The following is a 27,294-nucleotide window of genomic DNA, read 5'->3' as shown; positions in this document are numbered from 1 at the left end:
CGCACGTCACTGCGACCAGCACCGTGTGTGACACACACAGACACAGGTACTTTGCATTTGTCCTGCAGTGAAGATTATAAATGCATAGAGGGATCGTGGGAAACAGCCTCCTGGACAAAAGGCAAGAGGGAAAAGTGTACCGAGGAGAGAGCTCTGCCCATGCAACAGGCTCTGCGGCTTCTCCACTGGGAAAAGAGCCCTGGGTGTGAGCAGGAGCTCCATGGCTTGGGATTCCCCAGGCTTGCAGCCACTGGGAGCACATGCTGCTGCTCAGCAGAGCTATGTGGGGTGAAAGAATTCCCAGCCTCCCTCCCACCCACCCCGGTGAAACCCCCCTGGGGCCGTGGGACTACCTGGAAAACTGTGGGACGAGGGAGCACAACATCGGAGCAGAGACTGGGACACCGGAGTAGGGAAAGCAAGTGTTTTATAAAGGCCAGATACCCGTAACAAAAATAAACCTGTGCTTTCCCTCCCTCCCCTCCCCTTTTTTTTGATTTTTTTTTTTTAAATACAAATTTTGTTTAGGAAAAGTGGAAGCACTGTCTGTTACAAACCAAACCAAAAAGAGGAGGAAACAGAAGAGGAAAGAAAAAAAAAAAACAAACCAAAAAAAAAAAAAAGGAAAAGAGAGACATATTAGAATTAAACACCGTGGAATGTTAAACAGGTTACGGGCTACCGTTCTAGCCAGTGCGGTTAGGCAGCTTAGTGAATTAATTGCTTAGGAATTAAAAATAAATTATTATAAAATAGATTTCTGTACATTTTACATACATATATATCTCTTTATATAAGCAAACCGTGCTGGGCAAGGAATTACAAGGGGGTCTTTCCCACGCCAGGCTCAGTCCCAGCCAAAGTCCTGCCCCGTCATCTGGTAGAACTTCATGTTGAAGGGCCGGTAGAAGTCCCGCAGCCTCTGCACCACCTCCTGGTCGATGTCGGGGTGGGTCCTGCCTTTGGTCTTCCCCAGGCAGTGGGGTTTGCTGCTGCCTTCCGCCTTCTTCAGGCACGGGAACCCCTTGGTTTTGTTGAAGTAGAAGTGTTTGTCGGTGATGATCCTCTTGAGGCCCAGAAAGTCCTGGACCCTGCCCAGCTCCCCCGCGGGGTCGCTGATCAGCCTCTCCCCGCTGACGAAGAGGATCTGCCCGATGGGGAAGTAGAGGAGCCAGTTCTCCAGGTGCTTGGCGTAGATGCCAATCTGGATGGCGCTCCACGAGGTGTCGATCAGGCCCGTAGTCCTGTTTTTGAAGGTCAGGCTCTCAAAGGTGGGGATGTCGGGCTTCTTGGAGAGCGTCTGGGTGTAGTCCGAGATGGCTCTGGTCACGGGGTCCCGCACCACCACGATGAGCTTCGTGCCCTTGGACATGGAGGAGATGCGGGCTGGGGCCTCCTTGGTGACGAAGTAGCTGGGGGTCTTCTCCATGGTGATCTGCCCCTCCAGTGTCCTGGGCATCAGGTCCCTGCCAGCAAAACACGAGGATGTGGGTCAGAAGGGCAGGGAACAGGGAAAAAACATCCATAGCCATTTCTAGGTATGTTCACACATAGGTACACACAAGAATGCTTCTGCATAACATACCTTCACAGACCATTTGGTTTGTACAGACAAATCCATTTTCCATTGATTTAGGGATTAGGGGGGGATTATTATTAAAGGCCACTGTATTAGAAATCCAGCTGAGTAATCTCCCAGTTATCCATGAGTGGATTAGCTGGGCTACACTGCACCTGGAGTGTGGCTACACGTACCACACCAGCTCCAGAGTGGTCAGGATGAGTCCTGAGCTGCACCAGGTGGCTTTTCTGGCTCATGGCAGAACCACAGAGCCCTCAAGCCCCAACCCAGAGCTCATTTCCCCATAGGAACGAGAGGATGGTTTAGCAGAAAAGCAGAAGCTCATCGGAGATCATCCACCTCACTTTCCCTTAGCATCCCAAATGCAAAACTTTTCCAAATTCAGGCAAGAGGGAGCAATTTGTCCCAGGCTTATCAACAGCAGGACCTCACCAGCCACAGGGGTCCTCTTACACCCAGCTTTACCCACTGCTTTGCTATTCCCTGTTGATGCACAGACTTGTTCCCTCACATGAAGTAAAAGGAAAATCAGGAGCTGCTGGTGGTGGCATCTTCAGCACATCCCAGTCAAGCACCCAACAAGGACAACCCCTCCCCAGCACTGCCCCACAGGCTACAGCAGGTCAGGATACAGGATGCAACCATGGAGAACACAACCTCAGCTCATGGGCAGGACGTACCCTCACAAAGTACCTGTCATACCTGAAGTTTCCAGCAATTCCACCTTCCTCCCTGGTTATTTCTAATTAACCATGTGGGGAAGCACTGGAGAGCTTGCAGAATTGATGGAAGTGGCACAAAGCAGGGAGAGTCATTTTTTCCTATCCTTCACTAGGCAAGCTGAAATATTTCACACCATTTGCCAATTCATTCCTTTTATAATCCAACGGGACTCATTTGCTCTGGGTTGCAAGACAGTCGAAAAGAAAAGGCAAGAGGGGAGTCAGGCACAAAATTAAAGCTATAAAACTTGATTAAGTTTTCAAAGCATCCACCCAGCACAGAGAAATAACCAACCAGTGTGTGATCTGCAAGCCCCAAGCTGAGCTTCCCTCAGCTTTACAACACCTTACAGAGGCTGTTCCCCCACAGCCACCTCCTCCCTCACTGCTTTTATGCTTCCACAGCAAAGATCACCAGGGTTCCTGCAATTAAAAAAACCACTGATAATTTGTGCTAAAGCCAATGGTTGCCCTGATTAAGAGCTCAAGGGAAAAAAGCCTGACCAATCTGTTCTGAGGCCAAAACACAGGGAAACCAGGAATGAGAGGTCTGATTGCATCAAAAATCATCCCATGCCTACGAAAGCTGGTCAGTAGCTGTTTATGCAACTCCTGGTGAGCTCACAACTGTACCTGGTGTTTTGCCTCATCAGCTTCTGGCATTACCTTTGTGCAATGTGTTTACTGGCAAGGGGCACCCACTGGCTGCACCCCCACCCCGCAGGTGAGCTGTGCCTGGGGATGCCCAGAAAGCTCCTTCTTCACGTGGTGGGAGATGGTCCCTGTGCCAGGTCTGCACAGGACTTTGGGAGGAGCGGTGATGGACAAGCTGGACTGTGGAGGAAGAGGATGCCAGCTTGTGCAAACCTCCAGCCATGCCCAGGGGTTGTGGCAACCCCGAGGGCCGGGATTTCAAGTCGACACAAGCGGAGTTTCACATGCAGATAAAAATCACGCTGGTCTACCAGACACCTGGGACGTGAGAGCTTCTGGAAGTCAGGAGCCAGCATGTGCCAAAAAAACAGTAACCAAAATAAAACTCTGACTAATCCTTTGCCTTTCTGGCCAACTCTGCAACCCCGCGATGCCGTCACAGAGCTGGGCCAGTCAATAACGCTCAGAGCAACTCCTAAAGCTGTCGTGGGTTGATGTGGATTTCAACATTTGCTCATTAAGTGGTGTCTCCTTTTATGGCCACATTAAACACGAGTTCTACATCCTGCACTGGCCACCAACTGCTTTCCAGCTTGATTTAAGAGGTTGGTTTCAACCCATGAAGTCCTTAATGGTCTGGGACCTGCCTAGAGCGGGGAACGGTTCCCCAGACATCCTCAGGATGGCTGTGTTGCACTGGAGCCCTTTGGCTTCAGGTCAGGTCCATCAGATTGCTGGTTGTATGGGGCCCTGCACCTTGGCACTGACTTCTCCTCCAGGGTTACTACAGTCAGTACATATCCACGTACTGGGAATGATGCAAGGCTTATTTTCCCTTCCTTGCACAAGAAAGGCATGGGGTAGGGTTGGGCCGTGAAACGGGAGGAAATTGTTGGGAATGCAGTGCCAAGTCAGTTGATCCAGTTGGGAAACACAGGTTCCTAATTAGCATTTCAACAAACACAGAGGAGAGCACTGTGTAAGCGGAAAAAAGCATGGAGAAACTCTTTACTTAACAGGCATCCACTGGCCTGGTGTCAGTCCCTTTGCAGAGCTGTCATCTCCTGAACCCACACCTCAACTGTGATTGAAAGCACTCAGCTCTGTGCAGGTCTAGACCCACCAGATTGTTATCTTTGGAGAGGATCTGAATCCTTGGTGTTTGCAGAACATCTTGCTGGTGACCCATCGCAGCAGGAGAAGCAGGACAAAGCACATTGGTGCTGCTGCTGCCCTCAGGTTGGCCAATACAGGCTGAGATGAGCAGAGGTAGGAATGGAGCTTTCAACTCAAGAAGGAGACCTGGAACCACCAAACCCAGCCCTCAGGCCCTTGTTCCTGCACTCCCTTCATTGTACCCACACAGGTGCCAGGCATAGCCCAAAACTAAGATCCTCAAAGTTGTCTCAGACGCTGCCTTATTTGAAAAGCGGCTCCCTGGAAGCAAGACAGCTGCAAGTGAAGCCAAAAATTGTGGCCCACGGATGTGGTTTGAACCTCTGACAGCATCACATCCAGGAAAGCAAAGTTTTATTGCATGGGTATGTCAGCTGTGAGGAGCTTTCCCATGGTTTCCATAAGCTCCCGCAGAGGCTCCATCCGTCACGCTGGCAGCCAGAGACAACAGAGCCTCGGGGACAGGAGGAACTGGTACTTTGGCTGCTCTGAACTCACAGCAGTGGAAAAGTCACCAAGAAGTGCTTGTTCCCATTCAAACCACAACTGGAGAACAGCAGCTTGGCCCAGTGCAGCTCCAACATGCTGGACATACGTGTTGGTGGAAGGAGGATGAGCTCCCTGCTCCTGGGGCTCCACGGCAACAAGGGCCACACTAAACCACAGCTGCTGCAAAGGGAGGGGAAAGAGGAGCTGTAATGGTCAGAAGCCACAATGCCCTGGCAGGATGCAGCTCCTTGGGCAAAAGGAGTGGGGTTCAGCACAAACCCACGTTCAGCTCAGCGGTGTGTGCACAGCTCAGCCCCGGGGCAGCTCGTGACAGATGGGGAGCCTTTCATTCCTATGGAGGCTTCCATTCCCATGGAACCTTCCACTCCCATGGAGGCTTCACAGGCACGGTGGAGACCTGGGCAGCTCCTGCCAGCACTCTTTGGTGCGAGGAAAGAATGGCAGAGTGCAGCCAACACTGCTGTCCTTATGGGAGAGCAAAGGGAGAGGATAAAGGGAATCAGGCTGTGGGAAACAGGGAGCTCAGCTGAGCCCCAGTCGGGACAGGGCTGGATGAAGACACTGTAGAGGAAACTCGTAGTGGAAAATAAAGATGGCATGAAAAGCTTGGCAAGCAATCCCTCCTGCCTTGTTATCCTCCTGCCTTCTGGCAACCTGTAGTTCAAAGACCTCTGGAGCCAGCATCTGCATCCAAATCATCTCATTTCATAGTGACTATGAACTGTCTAATCCTTTCAAACCCATGAATACTCCTGGCCTTGAGAACATCCCACAGCAGAGAGTCCCAGCACTGAAGCATTGCCTCTACCCATCCTCTGAACCCTCTCCCTCCTTCCCTTCCTGGGAAGGGGTGAGGTATCTGCTGCTGAGCATGGAAGAGGGAGGTGAGGATGAGGAACAGGCTTCCAGCATCTTTTATTCCCCACCCAGCCCAGCCAGCAAAGCACTGGTGGGGCTCAGCGCTGCTGACTCGGGCAGAGCTGCCCGGGGTCCCAGCGAGGGGAGGGAGTTGCTGTGTGAGCACAGCCAGGAATTTTGCACAGCTATGAATTCTGCACAGGCAGAGAGCAGAGCCCCTAACCCTGAGCTATTAACATGTCAAGAGGGACAGAGGAAAAGCTTTTCCTTTAATGAATATCTCCTCGGTGGAGCCTGCACCCTCCGTAGGCGAAGTGATAGGCTTAGTCTAAAGATGGATTGGCCTACTTTACCTATTAACCACTTAGACTAATGTAATAAAGGCTCTCTTCATTCAAACAGCCCTAATCCCCAGCCCCACACAGCTCTGAAGCCTGGAAGAAGAAGGGATGCTCAGACAAACACAGCCAGGCTGCTGCTTGGACAGGCACTGGGCGGGGGATTTTATGGGACAGGTTTTTTAAAGTGCAAACTTCTCCAGTGTGAAAACCGGGCATGGAGCGAGATAAATTTACAAAGTGGGGATGACAGGTGGCCCCACAGTAATCCAATCCTGAAGCCTAATGCCCTTTGTGGCAGCTTTTGTCTGTGCAGAGGGGCTCGGGGCTAATCTGCTGCCACGTCTCAGGAAGGGACGGGGGGGCTGGGGGACCCCCACAACCTGTTGCTGGTTATTTGCCACAGGTAGGACAGACCAGAGCACAGGGCAGGGCACAGCAGTGGTGGATTTATCCCCGGGGATGTCTGTTGGTCCCCCCACGCACCTCCTGCCACGGCAAACACCTGCTGGGATAAACCCCTCCGGGGTCTGCTGGAGCCCTGGGGGGCTGCAGAGACTCCCACCCCCGGCCGTCTGCCCACACAGGGGTCAGCGTCAGGCTGCCCGGCCCAGACACAGCTCACTCAGATGAGCTGGCCTTCCTGGGGAGGGCTTCATGCTGGATATAATCCTACCCAGCACCTGGAGCCACCCAGCATCACTTTTGGGGCTGTTCCTCAGGCTCCAGCACGTTCAAGAGTTGAGTCCCACAGTGCTAAAATCAGGGTGCCCTCTGCTGCAGCAGTGGTACCCTCCAGCCTCAAACCCCTCCACCCCACGTGCTCAATCCCTCAGTTTCCCTCTGCAAGGGTGACAAAACCCTCCTGGAGGAGTGTACAGGGTGTTGTAAAAGCAAGGGAAGGGTAAAATGCCACAGCACCTGGAGGCAGCTACAGGATGCAGACCGGGGAGTGCTCACAGCAGTCCCTGCAGCAGCTCTGCCACCAGATATAGCAAGCCTGGTGCAGAATATATATATACCTGCCTTTGGTGCAGAATTCCTAGACTTTCCCCCCACAGCTGCTCCCTAGAAGCAATAAAAATAGGAGAAATGGGAGAAATATGAAATCAAACTATTTTGGACATCAATCAAGTTCAGGCCTGCAATCCAGAACCATTTGCTTTGCAGCCCAGCACTGCACACACAGAGCACCCAACCCAATTCTGACCAGTGTCTGCCCAAATTCCTGACTGGTGTTCCAAAAAGTGATTCCTTCCCAGAAAACTAAATTTTGGCAACCTGACTGTTTCTCACCCCAAATCCTCCCAAAGGGCTGTCCTAGAAACCACATAAATTAGGTTGAAAGGTTGTGGTGAGAAGGTGAATAGAAATACAAAAGATAAATATAAAAGTTCTTCTTTCCTGGAGGGAAACAGATTTTTAGCCTCCAGAATCCTGTCAGAGGGTTTGAAAACCCAAGGTGACATCAAGCTGAGGTAGAGCCAGAACCAGAACAATCCCAAAAGTGGTACAATTTGGTGCATGTGATAAATTTAAGATTTTTGCTGCATTTTTAATTTGCAGTCTAGAAAGCAAACAAGCCCACGGATACCAACTTGGAACAGCTCTAGAGGGACTAACTGCAGAAGATGAGGCAGGTTAAAGCTTCATCCCCTCCCACATTACTGCCCTGTTCCTGGGGACAGTTTGGTCCCCTGCTCCATCCCAGTATGGTCCTGCTCAGATTTGCTCCACTCAGGATCCCACCAAAGCCGAAGGGCTCATTTCAAACCACAGTCCACCTGCTGCCTTAAGTCAAACACACTTCTGAGGAGGGTTTGACTCCCACTCCCACCCTGCACAGCCAATTCTCACTCTAATAATTCCTGCTGCTTCTCTGCCTCTTCCTCTCCTCCCCCATCCCAATAAATAAATTTAGGTCAAGTGAGCTGACTCCAGCATCTTGAAAAAGAGCTGTAGACACCCAGGGGTGTCTACATGGGAGTGGCACCTCCACTGCTGGCAGCTTTGCCTCCCAACCCACCCACTCTGCCCAGGTAATACCCAGGTCCCAGATTCCAAGGCAGAGTTTTGCTGTCAGAAAGCAGGAAAAACGGACAGTGGTGATAAGAGCAACCAAGGGCTGGATTAAAACCACGCACTTGTAGCCCTGTAGGGGCACCTGGTAGTGAGCAAGAGCTCTGCAATGTTCTGGGAAGTAAAAACTCAGAGCATCACCAGCTCAACCCTGAGGCCACCACATTAGTTCCATCCCAACCCCTCATCACGGCAAGGCTGATCACAAAATCATCAAATCCCAGCAATATTCCTTAAAAGCAAGCATCTGACAAGCCGGGGAAAGACTGTTAAAGTAATAAAGCATTTTAATTGCATCACAGAACCTGCCACCTGCATCAAGGTCAACTGGCTTCAAAATTACCCTCTTGGCTTTGATTCCGCTTTGTCATGGCAGAAAGAGGATGGGGGAATGAGGGAGGTGGAGGAAGAGGAAGAAACAGAGAGAAGAGGCAACAGCAAATTCCTCTTTGGGGGTAGGAGTGCTTGCTGGTTTGTTATTTGCTACATCACATTTTTCTTACCAAAATCCTCCCTGGCTTGGGCTGTTGTTGCACCGCAGACCTGTACAGTAGCAGGCAGCCTCTCCTCTTTTTTATGGCCAGTGGTAAGAGCAACATGTGTGCCTTTGTCTCGAGCAGGAGCCTGTTGTTTGGGTTGGCAAATTATACAACAATAAAAGGGAACGGCTGGGAACCGGGCTCGGCCTTTTTGAAATGGGTGTAACCCAATCCAGCCCCGTGGAACCCTCGCCACGACGCTTACACAAACCAGATGATGGGAATTAATGAACTTCGGGGGTGAGGAAGGGGTAGGTGAAGGAGGAGGGAAAGGAGAAAAAAAAATATGTGGGCCTGAAATGAATGTTCTTCTCCCTCTCCTTGCCCCCTGCCCCCAGAGCTGCCAGGTGCCCTTCACCTGTTCGGGGGATTAAAGGAGGGAGAGGAGGGTGATGGTGTGTGAAGGCACCAAAGAGCTGGTGGCCACGGGTGGCATCACCACACAGGCCACAGGAACAGGCTCTGGCCGGGCTGTGGAGGCTGATCCGAGTTCCTTTGATGCGGATAAAAAGCCCCATCAAAGGCAGGGGGAGCAGGGAGAGGCAGGACACCGGCAGATGGCCCTTTGGCCCCACCCCGGCGGCAGAGCCGGCACCAAACAGCCCCAGCAAATCAAAGCCGGCAGAGCCTCGAGGAGGGGGCAACACACTGCTGCAATCACCAGGGGGCGGGGGCTTTTTTGGGTTTATTTTTTTTTAATAAAAGGATTTCTCCAGCTCCCCAAAAGTCTCTGCATTAAAATCAGACCTCGGAGCCACCACAGAGGTTTGACCCTCTCCACGCTGCAGCAGAGCTGGCCCAGCAAGAGCTGAGCAGAGGGTTTGCAGCAGCATCTGAGCACCCACCTGGACAAAGCCTGATCCATACACAAAACCTGGAGGGTTTGTGCCTCTGGGAACAGCAGTGGGTGTGATGAGCTGAACCAGCCTCTGCTGCCAAGGCTGCCTCCCACCCTGTGCCAGCCCAAACCCATCTTTCACCCAAATGCCTCCCCCAGCTGATGGGACTAAGTGGGTTAATTAGAAGCACAGACTCATAACCAAGATAATGACATGTTATCCCTTGCAGGGCTGCTGCCTTCTGTATCCAAATGCCATATATGGTGCACCATATAGTGCAGCCTATAGGGCAGGAACAACTTAGATCAGCAGAAATAGCTGATGGGAGTCTTGTCTGCACGGGACAGGGCTTGTGCATTCAGCAACGAGGAAAATAAAGAGGCCCAAGAGGCACAAAGACTCCATGGAGGCTGATGGTGGTGTGGCCATCATTCCTGGGGCATGCCTGGCCCTTGGCAAAGGATACAAAGGCATGAAGGTGGCCTTGGAGGTGACTGACTGGAGCAACCCCCTTTCCCACCCCAGAGCTGATGCTCCATGTGGGGCAGCCTCTGGGAGGAAAGGCTCAAGGGGCTGGGACCAACCTGAAACCCTGGGAGGGTACAGAACTCTGCTCCAGTGACCTGGGGGCCTCCAACCCTGGCCATAGGAGGTCAAGGGCAGAGCAAGAACAAGGAAAGACACACCCCATCCCCTAGTGTTCTCTCAGCCTCCATCCAAAATCAGCTCAGGGGCTTTCCTGTGCCTGATGCACTTTGCCCACCCAATAATCTTCAGTCAGTCACTCTTCCAACCTCTTGTCCAGGTGGATGTGCTATGTCTGGACAAGGCCAGGTTGGATAAGGCCCTGAGCAACCTGATCTAGTGGGTGGCATCCCTGCCCATGGCAGGAGGTTGGAACTGGATGATCTTTGATGTCCCTTCCAACCCAAACCATCCTGTGACTCTCCCTGACCCCACACAGACCCTCCACGTGCACAGCCCATCCCAGCCCCTGCCCTTAAACCATGTAAAGGTTCTGCACCATCACACCAGTCCACCTCCACCCTCATCTCCAGCCTAGCTCTGAGTCTGTAGAGTATCACATCTTCACCCTGGACTTCTCTTTGCCAGGCTGAGGAGTCCCAGGCTACCTGGTCATTCCTCAAATAGGAATTCCTCCAGCCCTAAAGAACAAACCCAAAATGCTGCCACTGTCACCTGGTGGACTCGTGCACCAACTGAGCATGGACTGCAGAGATGTGGGGCTTCCTATGGGCTAGGATGGGCCATATTTCCAATTACTTTGTCCCCTCTTCCCCCAACATCAGCCCAAGATGTTACAAGAGCTAAGCAAGAACTTTCCCTCCTCCTTTGCAGGAGCCAGGCACGATATTCATCAACTTCAGCAGTTCATTACACAGGCCCTCCTCTTCTCTTTATGTAAACACCGAAGCCTCTTTCTGCTCCTCATCGTACTTAAAAGCTCTGAACTTCCACTAAATAATTATCTTCACTGGGGGAGAGAGGGGCAGCACTTTACATATCAAAGGGCTGCTTTGGAGGGATTTACAATAATTTAAGATGAAGTGGTAAATATTCTATTCACTCCAGTTCATCTCCAGTAATAATTATAATCCTATTAGCAAGGTCCCGAGAAAGTGATTGCATTATCATCTAGCGAGCATCTATGTGGATTTCTTGGAGGGGTGGGATGGGGGAGGCCGTAGGCAAGGAGAGAAGGAAAAGCAACAAAAGATGCAATTGCCAGCACCTCCCTTCCCCCAGCAGGATTTGGGCTCCATTGTCCCGACGCTTCAATAGTGCTTTGCTCTGAAAATAAGAGCTTTTGAGCGCAGTAAGGGGGTGGGGCTGAAATGAGCATCTTATTCCTGCCGGTCACCCCCAGTCCCCTTTCATGGCCGTGGGTCCCCCCCGGTGCTGCTCCGGCCCACAAAGAGCGGCCGGTGCTGCTCCCGCGGGCGCGGGGCCGGCAGCCGAGCCGCAATTAAAAGCTAATTGCCGTTTCTGGGTGAGTTCTTTAGAATATCGCCCAGCGGCACCGGGCTGCGCTGCCCATCGCTCCAGTCATGTGAGATTACTCTAATCTGTCTCCATTTCCCCCCAAAAAGGAACAAAAAGACTGGTTTTGTTTAAAAGCAGAACAGGGAGGGGGACAGTTCTGTGAAACTCATGATTTAAGCGGAGGGGGAGAACCCCTAAACTCAGCAGGAAACATGACTGAGCTAACTGGTAAACTGGGACTAAAGACCCTTTCTCAGCAGATCGCAGCGCCAGCTGTCTGCGCCAAGCTGTGTGCTTGATTCCTGTTCCATGTCACCTCTCCCTGCACCCCGCTGGAGTGTTTAACTGGAATTTATCCCTGCAGGAGAGCCCCAGTTGCACCAGTGTAATCCTCTTCCCTCTCTTCTGGCACCTGGAGGCCACCAGTGTGAGTCCCCAACACCTCCAGCAGGAGCAGGAGCTTGGCTCTGCTTGCCCTGGTAGCTCAGCAGCCACTCCAGAGTCGTGCCCATGCAGGACTGGAAGAAGCCAGGATTACTGTCACGGTGTCCAAGAGCTTATTGCAAAGCAGTAGAAACATTTTTCCTAATAAATTAAACAGACAACAGCCTGAAAGGGAGGAAAGAGGAAGAATTTTAGGCATCTGCAGAGATTTCAGTGCTCACAACTCACTCCTGGGGAAAAAATAAATTCTCTGGACTGCCTCTGCCTCTTACTCTATCAGGACCAGAAAGACCAGCAACTTCTCCTCCCTCCAAAATTTATAGCCTACAGTTAAAATTACATGTAGTACACTCCTACCTACAGTTAAAATTACATGTACTAAACTCCTGCTACACAAAGGTTTGATAGATCCACTTATGGATTCATTGCAAGACAAAGCTCTGCTCTCAAAGCCTCTTGGACAGCACCGGTTTAACACATCCTTGCACCAGAAGTGTGAATTCCTGAACTCAGCTTTACTTGGATAGCACCAGCCCTGCCCACCTGGGAAGCTGGAACAAGTATCTGCTGAGCTTGGACTGGCTTAGCAGGCACAGAATGTCCCTGCCCAGAAAAAAAACCAGCAAAGCAAAGAGAGTTGAGGTCTGGAATTATTGGCTTAACTGTGGAAATAAATAAAAAGGCAAACCCCAAAATGCAGCCATTGCAAGGCTTTTGCTATCTCAGAGTAGGCCTGAGCCTTGGCCTGGCTTGGAAGAGGCTTAAAAGCAGATAAAGAAACCATAGCTGGTGGGACACCCAAAACACATCCAATGCTACCCAGGTGAACGGACTGTGGAATGTGGGACTAATACCACTGATCTCAGGGGTTTGGCTTCAACTCCATCAGGAGAACAACTGGGATCTTCCCACAGCTCTTCACCAAAGCCCAGCACTCACTGTCAGCTCTCTTGCCACACAGTAACTGCTCAACCATGTCCAAATGGCACCAGTGCCCACTGCAGCCTCTTCCCTCTGGGCCCTTTCCTGCCACCAAGGCTCAGGCACAACCATCTGGCAGCAGCAGCAGCACCAGCCAGTGCTGGCAGCATGTTCAGCCATCCCAGCACAGAGTCTGTAGCCCCAAACGTCTCCCACACCCACCAATTTGCTCTCTTAATTGCAGCAAGGGCACTAATCCTCTCAAAGATGTTAAGCCCCCCAGGCACTGCTCCTCTCTGGTCTTTAAGACACCTCTCTTGCGCGTAGGTCTTGGGGAAATGTTTCCTTGTAGCAAAGGGAGCCATCTCTGTCAGGTCAAACCCCAGGGATGTGGGGATCTGGGATCTGGGCAGGCAGAAGCTGGGGTGCACAGAGCTGGCACTGCAGCCAGGGTACAGCCTGTTGGCTTCCTGCTCTTGTCCCAGAAACACTGGGTGTTTCAAGAATTAGATGCCCAAACCAAGAGCCAAAGAGCCAAATCACCCATCCTGGCTGGGTGCAAAGCACCCTCCTGGCTCATGGCCTGTCACACTGGGGCTCCCAGGGCTCCTGCCCCTGGCTGGGACACCAGGAGGTGTTCCTGACCCGGGTGGCCCATGGGATGCTATCCCACCTGCCTCATCCCTGCAGTACCTGCTCTTCAAGGCCCTTCTCCAGCAACCCCTTGTGCCTGTGCTGGTGCTGGGGAGCCCAGTGAGCAGAGTACACCTCAGTTTGGACCCAAAGGGCACATCTGGTGTAACCAGGAGATGGGAGATGGTCCCTTCATGCACCCCAAGTTGTCTGCAAGGCAGCTGTGCACCCTCCCAGTGTTTCTGTAGCCATAAGGAAGCTGCAATAAGGAAGCTTCCCAGTTTCAACTGGGATTTTAACAGAGGTCAACCTCTAGTTGGAGCCATCCTGGGGTGGGGGGTCCATATATGCATAGAGATTTTTATGGCATATACTTAAAAATTAACTTGCTGGTGAGGTTTCATGCAGTGACCATGGCAGCAGCCTCTCTCCAGCCACCAAGAGCAGCTGGATGTGGGAGGCCAACCCTGGTCCACCACGGCTGAACACTCAGGATCTCGTAACAAATTTCCACCCAGGACAACACTACAAGGAGATGAACTTCAGTGTCCCTTCCCAGGCTCTCCCTCTTCCCTGGGGCACTGCCAAGCCTGCTCCAATTCTGCTGGAAGGTGGGGGGAAAATAAAACCCAACCCAACCCAGAAAGCAAAGAGCCAACCCCCCAGAAATGCTGCACAAGTCAACAGGCACCAAACAAAACCGACCCAGCAAGACACGGGCAGGCCCATGTTCCCCTAATGCCACATCCATAAATCACAGCCCTGCTGAGAGGTCTTTTGTGTTTTTCCCACACCAAACAAATGCCCTAATCCTGTGCCTGCACGGGCAGGTAACGAGTCATGCTGATAATGCCTCCCTTTGTTAAACACCCCCACGAGTGGCCCAGCCTTTGCACAGGGAGGACTTTGTTTGCCACCTTGACACACATTTCTGCTAATCAAGCCCAGCCTTCCTGCTCTGCAAAAGCCTCCTGATAAGCCCCAGAGCCCCTTTCTGCTCTGAGTGACACCCCAGCTTGCACCCCTCGGATCATAATCAATGCAGGGGGAGCATTCCCAGTGATTCACCTGCCCTTGGGGTAAGACATGACAGAGGAGGGCTTAAACTGCTGTCTAGACCCCCAAAAGGGACTGGTGACAGCTGTGCTTCTGCTCCTCTTCCTCATCATGGGCATAACAATGCAGGGAGGGGAGTAGGGACTTTATTGACCCAGCAGCACTTTCCTCTGAGCACTGAGGACCCCTTGAACATCTTCCATGTGAAGTCTGAACCAGAGCCCACCAGCTCCTCCACAGCATATGGAAAGGCAGCTCACAGGGTGGCAGGGCCAGGGCAGGCTTGACACAAACCTTGAGATATATTTACATCTACAGGTCCTCAAGAAAAGCTGTGTAGGATCTCCAGTAATCCACCTTCTACACCTAAAGAGATCCTCTGGGCATCCAGCACCGCCTGAACAGCAGAGACCTTTGAGACATCAGCTCAGAAAGTCTCCAGCTTTCCATTTGCACCATGGAAAAAGAAAGTTATAATTTTTTCTGCCCTTTCTGGTCATGAATCCCTGTTCCTAAGACAGGCCAAGCGCTGCCAAACCTCAGCTGCACGACTCCACCTGCCTCTTCAGCAACACCCGAACCAGCCACGAGACCACGCAGCACTGAGGCTCCTCCTCAGCTGCTCTAAAGGGAAGGGGATGCCCTCTCTCACTGTCAGAGGATGGGTCACCTTCCCAGTGGCCAGTGAAGAACAAACCCAGGACCGGCTGCATGGGATGGTGCCCAAGGAACCAAGCATGTCCTGTACTCACCAGCTGCTCATTACCCCCAGCATCCCATCAAGTGGGTCAAGACTTTAAAATTGGTTTAGGATTTTATTCCCAGCTGAGCCACCCAGTTAACTCCTTAAAATCTCCCACTTCCTTCCCAGAAGGGAGGGGTGGCACCAACCCCATCCCCAACCATCAGTAGTCTGGACACTGTCCCGGTCAGTGTGACCCCCCCTTGGGATGAGCTATATTTGCCACCCCCTGGAACAAAAGGCCTGGTAAATTAATACACCGGTGATCCTCTCAGTGCTGATCCCTAAATGCATTTGAACATAAATGGGATTGTCACCTCAACTCATTTGTTAATGGATTTGTGATTTGCACTCATGAAGGAGTGGCACTGGAAATTAAGATCTCTCCATGGTAAACAGAGCAGTAACATATTTGTCCAGGATAGGATTTTTAACTCAACATCTCCAGTCAGGCCAGGATGAACATCCTGATCCTCTCCTCTCCTTTTTACACTCCACACTGAACATCAAAGACACAAAATTAAGTTTCAGGATTAAAAAAACATCGTGCCCATTGAGACAATCAAGCTGCAGGTTTGTGGTGCCACCACACCTCAAGATGGGTCCCCAGTGACGCTGCAGGACTCAGGGTAGAGCAGAAGGAACCCAACCAGGCTTGGGAAGGAGAGAAATTCCCAGCAAGGGAGGGAGACAGGCACCAATTAGGGAAACAAGAAGGAGCAGGTCTGTCTGCAGACTCCCTTCCTGCCCCAGTCATTACGTGGGATCATGACGTGGTCACAAACAGTCCACGAAACACAGTCAGGAGCTCTTTAAAGAGCAGGCTCAGCTGGTGGAGATGCTCTGCTGCAAGTACAACAGATGCAAAGCACTGCTGCTCATTAAAAAGGTATTCACATAATTAGAGACTTCACTTGGCCATACCAATGATTTGATCTAGTCCAGAGCACTCAGCCAGTATCTGACAGCTCTCCATGCTTGCTTCCCACTCCTGACTGCTTGGCTTGTCTCTGTGTGTAACCCTGCCCACCTCCTCACACCCCACACACTGCAGGTCCACTGGTGACAACCAGGAAGCACCTTATGGAGCAAAGCTACACGTGTCAAAACCCATCACCAACCTTCAGCATCCCACCCTGCTTCCACCAAGAGCTGATTTCCTTCCAGAGCCTGCGATGGGGCTGAATTATCCCCAAGTCCTTCAAGCCTTTCTACATAAAGAGCACAGTGGGCCGGGCTGCCAAGGCCTTGGAGCACAACCCGAGTGAAATGACTTTTCCCTGAACACTGAGGACTCTGAATGACAGCTATTGTTATTCAGATGAAACCAAGTGTCAGATTAACAAATCAATGGGCATAAGAGATATAAAATGGGTGACCATTGAAGCCTTTCAAATACCCAAACATATGGATGAACCAAACGTGGATTGTAATTGACTCACCCCCACCTTTGATCTCTGCACCCTTGGGTTCCCAAAGAGACAGCCCAGCCCCCTCCGACCCGGGCTGAACCCACTGGGGACCCCACTGTGAGCCCTCACAAAGTCTTTTCTCTCTGCCTCCATCCCCTGGACGTAGATCCAGCCTGAGGTTTGGAGAGTGAGACCAGCCAGCTCTGCCTGGGAGAGCCAGGGACGATGGAAATGGACAACCTGCATTACCTCCCCCGGAGCCTGTCACCCTGGGCACCCCCTCCACCAGTCCCCATCCCTAGTGGTGGCCCTCAGTCAACTGGATGTGCATGAGGAGAAGGTCTGGGAAGCAGCAGGAGCGGCCCCAGAGCAAGTGTGGGCAGTGCTGATGCTCACTCCCCCACAGCTCCCAGAGACGCATGTGGGATCTGCTCTGTTTTCCAAGGATTTTCCCTGTGCAAAGCCAAGGATCAGACTTTGCTGATGGGTTCATGGCATGCATGTGCCCCTACTACAAAACTTGGGCCGATCTGGACGTGCTGGAAGCTGCTCTGCTCTTCTCCAACGGCCTCAACAGCACATTATCACCTATGCTTGATTAAGAAATGTGATTTTTAACTTTCCCCGAGCTGTTTCTCCAGCTACATTGAAATTAACCCAGTTTTTAAATAAATATTATGCCTAAATGTTTACTTATGGGGTTTGGAGTGAGTTTTGACCAGTTTCAGACGGATGCAAGAGACAATTATAAAAAAAAAAAAGGTATCATTTCTGATCCTGTACACATCTCAACTCCCCAGGAGTTGCAAGGGAAGCGATGGTTTGGGTTTAGTTTCAAGCCACATTACAAACTTTAAATTGCTGTAGCTCTTCCAGGAAACCCAGCCCAGCTTATTCTTCCACCTCCATGCTGCAAACCCCCCACAAATGTGCTTTTGGGGAGGTTCTGAACCCCTCACTGAAGTTTCCCCATCACCGTGGTGGGGAACAAACCGGGCAGCTCAGCTCTTGCTGTACCGAGTCTGAAAGCAACAGGAGCTTTGGAACGCCTGCTGCTGAAGGCAAATCCCAGCAGCTATTCCCAGCGTTGGATTATTCCCAGCGTTGGATTATTCCCAGCATTGGATTATTCCCAGCATCAGGCACCACGGCAGAAAGAAATGACGGAGCGATCTGGGCTGGGAGGGCAGAGGCTTCGCACGTGTCCTGCCCTCCCCCACCAGCGAGAGGAGTGGGTTTGATGGGAGAACCGGGCGAGGGGAATCCATCGAGCAGCCACTGCTCTGCCCCCATCATTTCTGGGCTCAGCCCCGGCTGCGCAGCTGCTTAACCCAACTGGTGAGCCCTGCTGGGACAGCCAAGCCCGCGACAACTGCGGGGCTCCCCCGCGGAGGAGCCCGGCGAGAGGAAGACTCGCGGGGAGGAAGGCGCAGAAGAGGAAACTCCGGCGCTCCTAATCTGCTTTTAGGACCACGTGAGCGTTGTGTTTATATATAGCTTAATTAATTATTACACTGCATTTAGCAGGGCGACCTTGGGAGCATCTCTGGGGGCGCAGCGGTGGCGGTGCCGGCGGGGCAGGCGGCCAAGGCGCCGGTGTTGTGCCCAGACACCCGCGGCTCCTCCCGCTCGTCCGGCTGTCCGGGCAGCGCCAGCCTGTAATTACCAGCCCTCGGAGCAGACAGCAGCTCCCGGCCCCTCTCGGCTTGCAGCAAACCCACGTTGAAACCCTAACCGGCTATTCCACTTCTGCTCTGGCAAGGCTGATATCTCCCTTCCCTGCACAACATCCCCCCTATTAGTTATTCCCCTCTGCTTTCTTGCAAATGCCATGCAGACAGCCCAAGGCTCATCAGCTACCAGAGCAGCTCAAGAGGGAAATGAAAAAGAAAAAGAAAAAGAAAAAGAAAAAGAAAAAGAAAAAGAAAAAGAAAAAGAAAAAGAAAAAGAAAAAGAAAAAGAAAAAAAAAAGAAAAAGAAAAAGAAAAAGAAAGAAGTTCCGAGCTTTGTGTTAAGTTGCAGCAAGTTCAGTGCAGTGCGCTGGGGAAAAGGAAGGGGATGGGCTTTGCTGAGCGTGTCCTGGAGAAGGGCTCGGGCTGCCCTTTGCTGCTCCCTTGGGTCGGTCCAGCCATGGGGAAGCCGGGGCAGGTGCCCGGGGGTGATCACAGACACCCACCACTGCCGCGCTGGTCCCAGGTGAGACCTCGGTGAGCTTCCCCCGTCCCAAGGCTCTTGCAGAAGCCCCGGCACTGGGGGACCAGCTCTGAGCCGGCACAATTCACTGACTGTGGCACCAGAGGTGCGCGCAGGGGGTCAGAGCAGAGGCTCAGCACCTCTGTGAGAGGCATCACGTTCTCTCCAACATGCGGAGACACGGGGCAGAGCAGAGTCACGGGGGCCCGCTGCAATTCAGGTTCAGTAACAGCATTCCCAGCCCCACGTCCAACCCGTGCGCAGCCACTCCGGGACCGAGGGCTGGGACACACCTCCTGTTTACTCCAACACCTCCTGCCTTCCCTCCAAGCCTAATGCACCTTTAGAAAAACAAACCGAAGGCATGCCAAAGCTGCAGGCCTTGCCAGTTTTTAAACAAATATTTAATAGCTCAGTGAAGCAGCAAAACGCTCTGTGAGTAAAACGCCGGGGTTTCGTCCTCCCCCTAGTGACGGGAGGATCTCCGAGCCCCACCGAGCCCAGCCAGCGCTGCAGCCCCCGGACCCTGCTCCGAATCAAAAATATAAACGCAATTTAACCCCAGAGCAAAGCTTTTCTCACGTTTAATTTTTCTTTTACCGGATCAACAAATTTCTAAAGATTTCCTTCGCTCGCCTGCACTTCACAGACTTTCACATTTTAAGTTTGTGTTCCATGCTCAGAGAGGCCATGAGCTCAAGACTTTAATACAGAGCTTGTCAAGCTGCTTTATTGAAGTTAATAATTGTAATGGATTTTGGCTTGTGTGGGGACACTTTCTGCGCTCACAGTCACATGGATACACACCGAGGGCCTGATCCTGAAGCCTTTCCCCTGGCAGAGTTTTGAACTGCATTAAACACGGCTACTTTTGGGGACCTGGTTCCCTCTCTGCACTGCACACTGCTGAGGACTCATCTTTTCATCATAGAAAAGTTTCTGTGTGAAAAGTGTGTCTTTTAAAGGGAGTTGGTGTTTTTACTGCAGCCATATTCAGTACTCTCAGATCATGCTTGTGGCAGTGCAGGATTTGGCCTTGAGTTCACCTTCAGGAAGGATCTATAAAATACATACATCCACCTATAATGTTATACATCAGCATATAAAATGAAAGCCCTTGCACAATTCCCACTCTGTTCTGGAAGAGCTGCCTGCTGCGCTGCCAGGAACACACACCGGAGGGGAAAGGCTGTGCCAGCTCCAGGGAGAGGTTACAACTGCTCACTTTTATTACAAACCAGCCACTTTGGTGGATTCACAGAAATCCCCAGCAGCACCAGCAGAGAGGACTGGTCAGACAACAGCTCTGGCTTAAGGAATTTTAGCAGCACAAGGCTCACAAGAAGGTCAGGATGAGGGAGGACCACCCTTCTGCCCCCAGCATGGTTTAGCAAAGCCAGGCTCTGTGGGTGACTCTGTACAAGCCACATTGAGGGCAGGATGAGCCACACGTGACCCTACACCCCAGACTGGCTGCAAATTAAATTCTGGGTCAGACCTGCTGCCAAATCGAGCCACGAGTCCCTTGATGCCAGTGCTAAGTCACAGCATCCCTCTGTAGAGATGTCCTTCCTCCCTCCCTTTTCTGTAGGGAGTGGAGAAAACTGCAGTGCTGTTGAAGCAGGGTAGTTCCAGGGCGTTCCCGAGGAGGTTAACACAGATGTAAAGCATTTAGCAGAACCTGGCATTATTTTTCTTTAAATAAAGTTCTCCCAGCCACCACGTGGCAGGGCACTGCCATGCTCACATATTTTGACAGAAAAAAAAAAATTAAAAAATGGAATTATTCATTTACTGGAAATCAGTGTGAGTCTTCTGCCAGCAGCACTTGTACACCTATTTTCCTCTAACATTCTCACCAACATCATCACCAAAAGCCCCAAACTCCCAAGTTTCCAGTCCTCTCTGAGTGACTCCTGTGGCCACAGAGCCAGGAGGAAAGGTTGGGCAGCCAAGCAAGGCGGGTCACAGCTCCTACAAGCCCCTCCTCACCTCCCAGTATGAGAGCTCCACATGTTAAATCACCATCACCGAGTCCATTTTCCTCCTCAGTCTTCAAAGTGTGGCACCAGGGGGAGGTGTCTCCTTCCTACCACTTTTATGAATGAACTAAGGTCCACTGCACATCACAGCTGAGGAGCATTCACCATCCCTAGGTGGAGAGATGCTCAAGACAGAGAGACTTCCACTTCTGCCTCTTGTCTGACCCCCAACATGATGTGATGCCCTTCCTGACTTGTCTCTGGGCACCTTGCAGCCACCTCCAGACTGGGAGCAACTTCCTGATGGCAAAGTTATATCACCCTGTCCCAAATTACCCACCCCCTTCCCTCTGAGCCTGCTGACAATCAATGTGTTTCGTCACAGGACTCCTTGTTTCCATTAAGAAACCCGGGATAAGGTCCATTTACTCTCTTGCCCTCTGGCTGCCGCTGGGCCGAGCGCCTTTAAAAAGCACACGGTGCTTCTCTGAGCTAATTAAACACACAGGGAGCTGCTGAAAGCCCTGGAATTGCCATGGCGTGGGCAAGCCCCAGTACAGTCATCAGCAGCAAGTCAGGACCCAGCACAGCTCTTAGTCATCTCACACAAACCAAGGGAGAAGCCTCTGCTCCAGCCCCTCCTCACGCACCGCATGGTGACAACAGGTAGCAGCCGATAGCCCCTGACCCCCTAATTACAGCACTGAAACAATGTGCCCTGCTATTTGTTGTTCTTTGAGCCCATATGTTACCCATCCCACACAGCCCTGGCCCATTCATTATCCCCTGAACCCACTGATCACCCATGGTCACACCACCAGGAGACACGAATCTCACGCTGAACGATCACTAGATTAGACTTCTTCCTACTTAGGATGGATTAATAGCCCCAAAACCAGGCTCAAGTGAACAGAGCAGCTCAGCGAGAGAGGCCTGAAGGTAGGACAATCCCATCATCAGGCAGCTTGGAAATACAGCTCCAAAGAATGGTGCTTTGGGTAGGGTTTTTATAGCCACCGCACCCGGGGCTTGCTGGATGCTTTTGAAAACAAAGCCTTGACTAGAAGTGCCTTGAGATATCCATAGCTTGGTGTGTGTTACAGACATCTGCCATGGCCCACTTGAAAAGAAAAAAAAAAAAGAAATCATAAATCCCAAACCCAGAGCTGAGCCCGTGGGTTTTCATTCCCATGGTTTTCATGCCAAGGAGCACAGCGCTCCCCGGCAGGGCCGGGCTAACACGATTAGCCAGGCAGATCCACCACCCGCATCCGTCACCCCCAACGCTTGGGCAACTTTGAAAAGTTCAGCAGCTCGACAGGTGAGGCCATGAAACCCGAGCAGGGCAGACAATGTCGTCCCCCCCCCCCAGCGTCGTGCTGGGAAGAACTTGTCACGTGCGTCATATCGGGCAACATGCTTGAAACAGAGCAGTGCACTGAAACCCCAGCAACACGAATAATCTTTGCCATCTGTTTGAACAACTCAACCCTCCTCAGATCTGAAGGAATGATCCCATGCAAACACAAGGGCCTTGCTGACTGATTTTAGCAGCCCAGCCCTTCTTTTTTGGGGCCGTTTTCTTCCCAATGTCGCCCAGCGGTTGAGACACATCGTGGGGAGCGCCTGCAATGGCCAAGGGGGCACTGAGTCCTGTGTAGGTTTGGAGGGGACCACTAAAAGTCCCCACTCACTTAAGCACAGTACAGTGCAAGGCCAATAGTTGATTTTTAATTTTTTTTTTTTTTTTACATCAAGAAAACAAAAATCTCAGAGGCAAAGTTGTTTGGCAAAACCATCCCAGAGAACGCAACTGTCCCTTAGGACACGCTCGTTCCAGCCTAGCGCAGCTCACAGGAAGGCACTGGAGGAACTGGTCTTTGCTCAGATGCTGTCCTTTGCACCCAAAGTCCAGTTGGGAGAAAGAAGGCTGTTCCCAAACTTCCTGGGGCCAACTAAGCTTGTGACACTCAGCGGAAACCAACACGTTGAGTTTTGCAAGCAGCCGGCTGTGCTCGTGCTCCGGGTCCGTGTCCCGCAGGGAAGCGAAGTGGCAGTGGCAATTAAAGAGCAGGGATTAAACCCTCCCCAAAATTGAGATTATAGAGAATGACCAAACACAAGGGCCAAACCCTGCTTTGCTCAAGATTTAGCACAGCAAGGCTTTCACCCTCAACTTTAACCATCATTTCCTGACTCTTCCCTTGCTCATAGCCTGGCCCGTTGCGAGCAGGAGCTCGCACCCCTACACTGTCCTTGGGGAAAAAAGGGAGGCTCCCAGGGAAAAATAAAAAATAAAAAAATGAGGAAGTTTCTGCTGATTCAGGAGATGCTGTGAAGCAGGTCTTTGCACATTAAGGTCCCAAGTGTCATTTAGGTGATTTGGAAGTGTGAGAAAGGCACGTTTGAAGCAGTTTATTGCACACCACCAGACCTTGGGGCCTGATCCTGCTGACCCAAACCACTCAGTCTCACTAAGGAAAATGGACTAAGGCAACTTAGCAAGAGCAAGAAGACAAAGCACCAGCACTTTAAGAATTTTCCATGGGAAAAAAAAAAAAGAAGGAAAAAGGAAAAGAAGTCTCCTTGCTGCACTGCTAGGGACAGAGGAGCTCGGTCTACCCGTGGTGTCGTGGTTACAGCCAGCACAGCCACGGCACAGGGGTTCCAGCAGAGAGCTACAGACTTGAAATATAAATCAGTGATGGTGAGTAGGGCTGGGAACACCCAGCTCAAGGCAGGAGAGACTGGGTATTACAGCCCACTGGGCTGAAAATAATAATAAAAAAAGGAAAAACCCCAAACGTGTAACACTAGTGACACGACCTCTTTTTCTTATGTCAGTTACAGGACAACAGGCTTTCAAGTCCCAAGGACGTTTCAAAATGCATCACTGTTGAATCAATTAAAGAAAATAATAAAAGAAATTCAACAATTGATTTTCTAGGCTTGCAAGAAGTACTTTTTCTCCCCCACCAAGCCCTACGGTAAACCCAAAAGAGAACAACGACATCCCCGCGGGCTGCTCGGCCGGGCAGTCAGACACACAGCTCAGAATTCCTTACTGCTCCAGAGAGGGAACTTCTCTGCTATACAAAAATTCCAGGCGCTGGTTAAAATTTATTTGCAATAGTAGCTGGATCCCGTTTCTCCTCTGTCATGGTACATATTTTCACTTGAGGCAGTTAAAACATTACTGGGTGCAAACCCCGCAACGTGCGGACAGAAGTTATTTTCACTAAATTTTAGTTGTTTCAGTATTGAAAAAAACAATGTAATTTTTCCCCTCTTTTCCCTCTGCTTTTCAGGAATGGTGGTCAGCACCACTTGATGCTGTTTTGCCTTCCACACAAAGGAAACAAACCAACAGATTTCATTTCACTTGACAGAAAATGGAGCAAGGCAAAACTTTGCGTTCCAGCCTTCAAAGTTATTTTCTATAGATGAAAACTTGAGACAGAGATCAGTGGTTAACACAAACATGATTAATTGCAAATATTCCCAAAAATAAGCTAAACAAGCAAATTTGTGATGCCTTATGCATCTTGGGAATCTGAAAAAGCAGATTTTGGATGGCAGGAACAACTTAAATAAACAAACAAAATCTCCTAATGGATATGATCAAATTTAGCCAGTTGACTAAAATACACTTTTAATGAGATAGGGGTCACAAATTGGTCAAAAATCTTTATAATTTCAAAGGCAGGCAATTGGATTTACACTGAACACACAGGGTGCTGAGGACACAGTAACTCCCCCAGTTCCAAAGTTCAGTTGATTTGTGCAGAAGTATCTGAAAAACAGAGGCGAGGCTTGCCCAGCTCACTGTGTGACACTGGCACCACTGAACTTCTATGGCACCTTTAATATGATTTTATTGGGCCATCAACAAGAAAATACAAACACATCTCCTTATTGACATTAAGATAATAAATAAAAGCCTCGTTAGGGCTTGGAGAAATAAGTGTGTTCTTGAGGAGGGCTGAGAAGCCAAGATTCGCTGAAGTCAGTGGGAGTTTGGAGTTACTACTAGAGAGGAATGGATTTTTAAATGCCAAAATTGATAGGAACAAACTTCTGCATCTAATTCTAATTGAGTTAGAAATAATGCAGAATATGCAACAACTTGTCTGTTGTTTTCATCCTCCTCCATGTATTTTGCATTGTTCAGTCCCCCCTAATCGACCCTGGTCCCTGTCCCACAGACAGCCAGACACGCTCCCATCCTCGGGGTGAATCACACTCCAGTGATTTCAAGACTTTCAGCATCACTTGCACTGGCTGCTTGGGAATGTCATCATTTAGATCCCAAGATTTGCTGTATTTCAGCTAAAACAGCAAAAATACTATCGAGAAACCACAATGTGTTTGCAGGGATAGGGCCCACTCTGCTTAAAATTCAGCAGCTGAGAAGAGGAAACTTTAAGAAGTTAAACACAACTTTGATACCTGTTGTCCAAATTTAAAAATAATGTGTATCCTTCAAATATTGACTTTCGCCCACTGCCTCTGGGATAACAGATGAACGTGTTCATAAGCATTATTCTCTCCTTCTCCCCTTCCACCTCTTACTTGTAAAAGATTAATCAACCATTTTATGGTCTAATTTAGGTGCCTAATTAAAAACAGAGTTCAACACGTACAACACCATTTTGCTAATAAATCCTGACAGGTCTTCTGGTCTGTTATATGCAAGTTCTCCTTCAAAACGCGAGATTATTACTTTTTTAAACCCAACTGGATTTATAAAGGTTTCATCTGGGTCGCTGTGGGACGACACGCTGCATCCTCCACCAAACTGACAGAATTTCCTAAAACGAAAACAGCTTTCAAAAATGACTTCCTCCTCGCCAGATCTTATCCCGCGCTCATTTCACTAACTGCTGAGGGATGGCAACATTGAAAAAAGAGACATAAAGCTAATCGGACTTGCCGGGTGGGAGTTTCAAGACTACAAAGAGGTTACAATTCGCAACTTCACAGCTCCCATCTGGCTTCAAAGTTTCCATCTCTGCTCCTTTAGCATTCCTGTAAACACTCAGTAGAAAGACATATTCAAAATATTCCTGATAAAGGAACTTCAATCGGAAAGGGGATGAAAGGACACCGAAACGCGGCTCGCCCCGCGCTCGGTGTCCGACAGCGCTTCTGCTCCGCACCCACCGCCTCCCGCTCCGCCGAGCCCACCGGCACACGGACACCCCGCACGGGGCTGCTCCTCGCGAAACCGCTCGGAATGGCATCCATCCTTGCAGGATGAGAGCCAGGAATTTATAATTTTCTCCCAGTCCAAAGGGTTCAGCCCGTCCCCGACGCGCCCGTTCCTCCCCGTACCCGCAGCCCCCCGCGCCGGGCGGGCGATCGCGACCCCGGGGGATCGATCCAGAGAATGATTGCGGGGTAGGAGAAAGTTAACGGGGATGGAGAGCGGGGAGGGAGCGAGGAAGTTTTATCTGGAACGCGGAGCTGCCGCCTGCCAGTCGCGGCTGCGGCTGCGCTCCCGGGAAGGGTCAAAAACCCTCCAAATGCCTTAAAAAATCCCCAAGTGTGTCAATGCCCGCCAAACTGGTAAAAAAAACAAACAAACAAACAAACAACAAAACAATCGAAACAACAAAAACAAAAAAAACCCCAAATAGGTCAACCTCCACCCCAACGGGTAAAAAAAACCCCAAACGGGTCAACCCCCCCCCCAAATCTGCGGTCGCCCTCCGGCCCGTGCCGGCGCGGGGGACACACCACTCATCCCTCAGCAACACCCCGAGCTGGAGGAAGAAGAACCGCTCCAGCAAAAGCCCTGGAAGCACGGCGGAATAAGAGCGTTTAAGAATATTAAATTGATATTTAACCTTCATATAAGAATCAAACACGGTTTGGCTCGCTTCAAGCCCGCCGCCGCCTGGGCTAACGGGGAGCGCAAGCTGCGCGCTGGGTTGATGATATTTTTGAGGGGTTGTTATTTTCGGGGGGGTGGGCATTGAGAGGACTCGGCCCCGGGCGCTCCCCGAGCTGCTCCGGAGCCCGCAGTCCCGCACCGGGGCGGCCGGGGGGGGACAGGGGGACCCCCCGCACCCCCGTCCCGTACCTGTACCAGGCGAGTCCCCGCTCGTAGTTGCGGTCGAAGAAGTGGGGCTCTGCGCCCACGGCGCGCACGTCGGGGTGCACCCGCAGGAACTCCAGCAGCGCCCGCGTCCCCCCTTTCTTGACGCCGATGATGATGGCCTGCGGCAGCCGCTTGGTGCCGGAGCCGTTGAAGAAGCTGGAGATGGGGCTGGCGGCGTCGGGCGCTGCCCGCTGCTCCTCCAGGCTGCTCTCCTCGCCCGGCTCCCCCGGCGGGGCGGCGCGGGGCGGCGCGGGAGAGCCGCGGGCAACCAGCCCGGCGCAGGAGCCGGCGCACGAGTAGAACATGTAGAGCCAGAGGAAGAGCATGATGAAGAGCAGCAGCAGCCTCCGCCTCAGCGGCGGCAGCGCGACGGGGACATCGAGGCAGCGGTTCAGGCGCTGCCCCATGTGCCCGCGGGCGCGCCGGGATGCATGGCTGGAGCCCGGCCGGCTCGGCTCGGCTCTGCCCGGCGCCTCATGGGCACCCGCGGGGGCTCAGCACGGCCCC

The 27,294-nt window shown here is 51.4% G+C and overlaps 1 protein-coding gene across 1 annotated transcript; it reads right to left on the bottom strand.

Annotated features, from left to right (window-relative positions):
* Positions 1-410: 410 nt before the first annotated feature.
* Positions 411-27,294, bottom strand: LOC113957007 (heparan sulfate glucosamine 3-O-sulfotransferase 3B1-like). The gene is made up of 2 exons (XM_027664116.1): positions 26,770-27,294; positions 411-1,466 (listed from the first exon to the last, which is right to left on the bottom strand). The coding sequence occupies exons 1-2, from the start codon at positions 27,192-27,194 to the stop codon at positions 848-850; spliced, it is 1,044 nt and encodes a 347-aa protein (XP_027519917.1). The 5' UTR covers positions 27,195-27,294; the 3' UTR covers positions 411-847.

This window comes from Corapipo altera, unplaced genomic scaffold (assembly GCF_003945725.1).
Source record: "Corapipo altera isolate COAL_440 unplaced genomic scaffold, ASM394572v1 122, whole genome shotgun sequence".
Classification (NCBI taxonomy): domain Eukaryota; kingdom Metazoa; phylum Chordata; class Aves; order Passeriformes; family Pipridae; genus Corapipo; species Corapipo altera.
Note: the sequence above shows the minus strand (reverse complement) of the source record. Positions and strands in the feature narration are given on the sequence as shown.

Coding starts and splice junctions, on each gene's coding strand:
- LOC113957007 (XM_027664116.1), bottom strand. CDS start 27,194: ATGGGGCAGCGCCTGAACCGCTGCCTCGATGTCCCCGTCGCGCTGCCG. Junction 1,467..26,769: donor CGGGGACTCGCCTGGTACAG/GTACGGGACGGG, acceptor TTTTGCTGGCAG/GGACCTGATGCCCAGGACAC.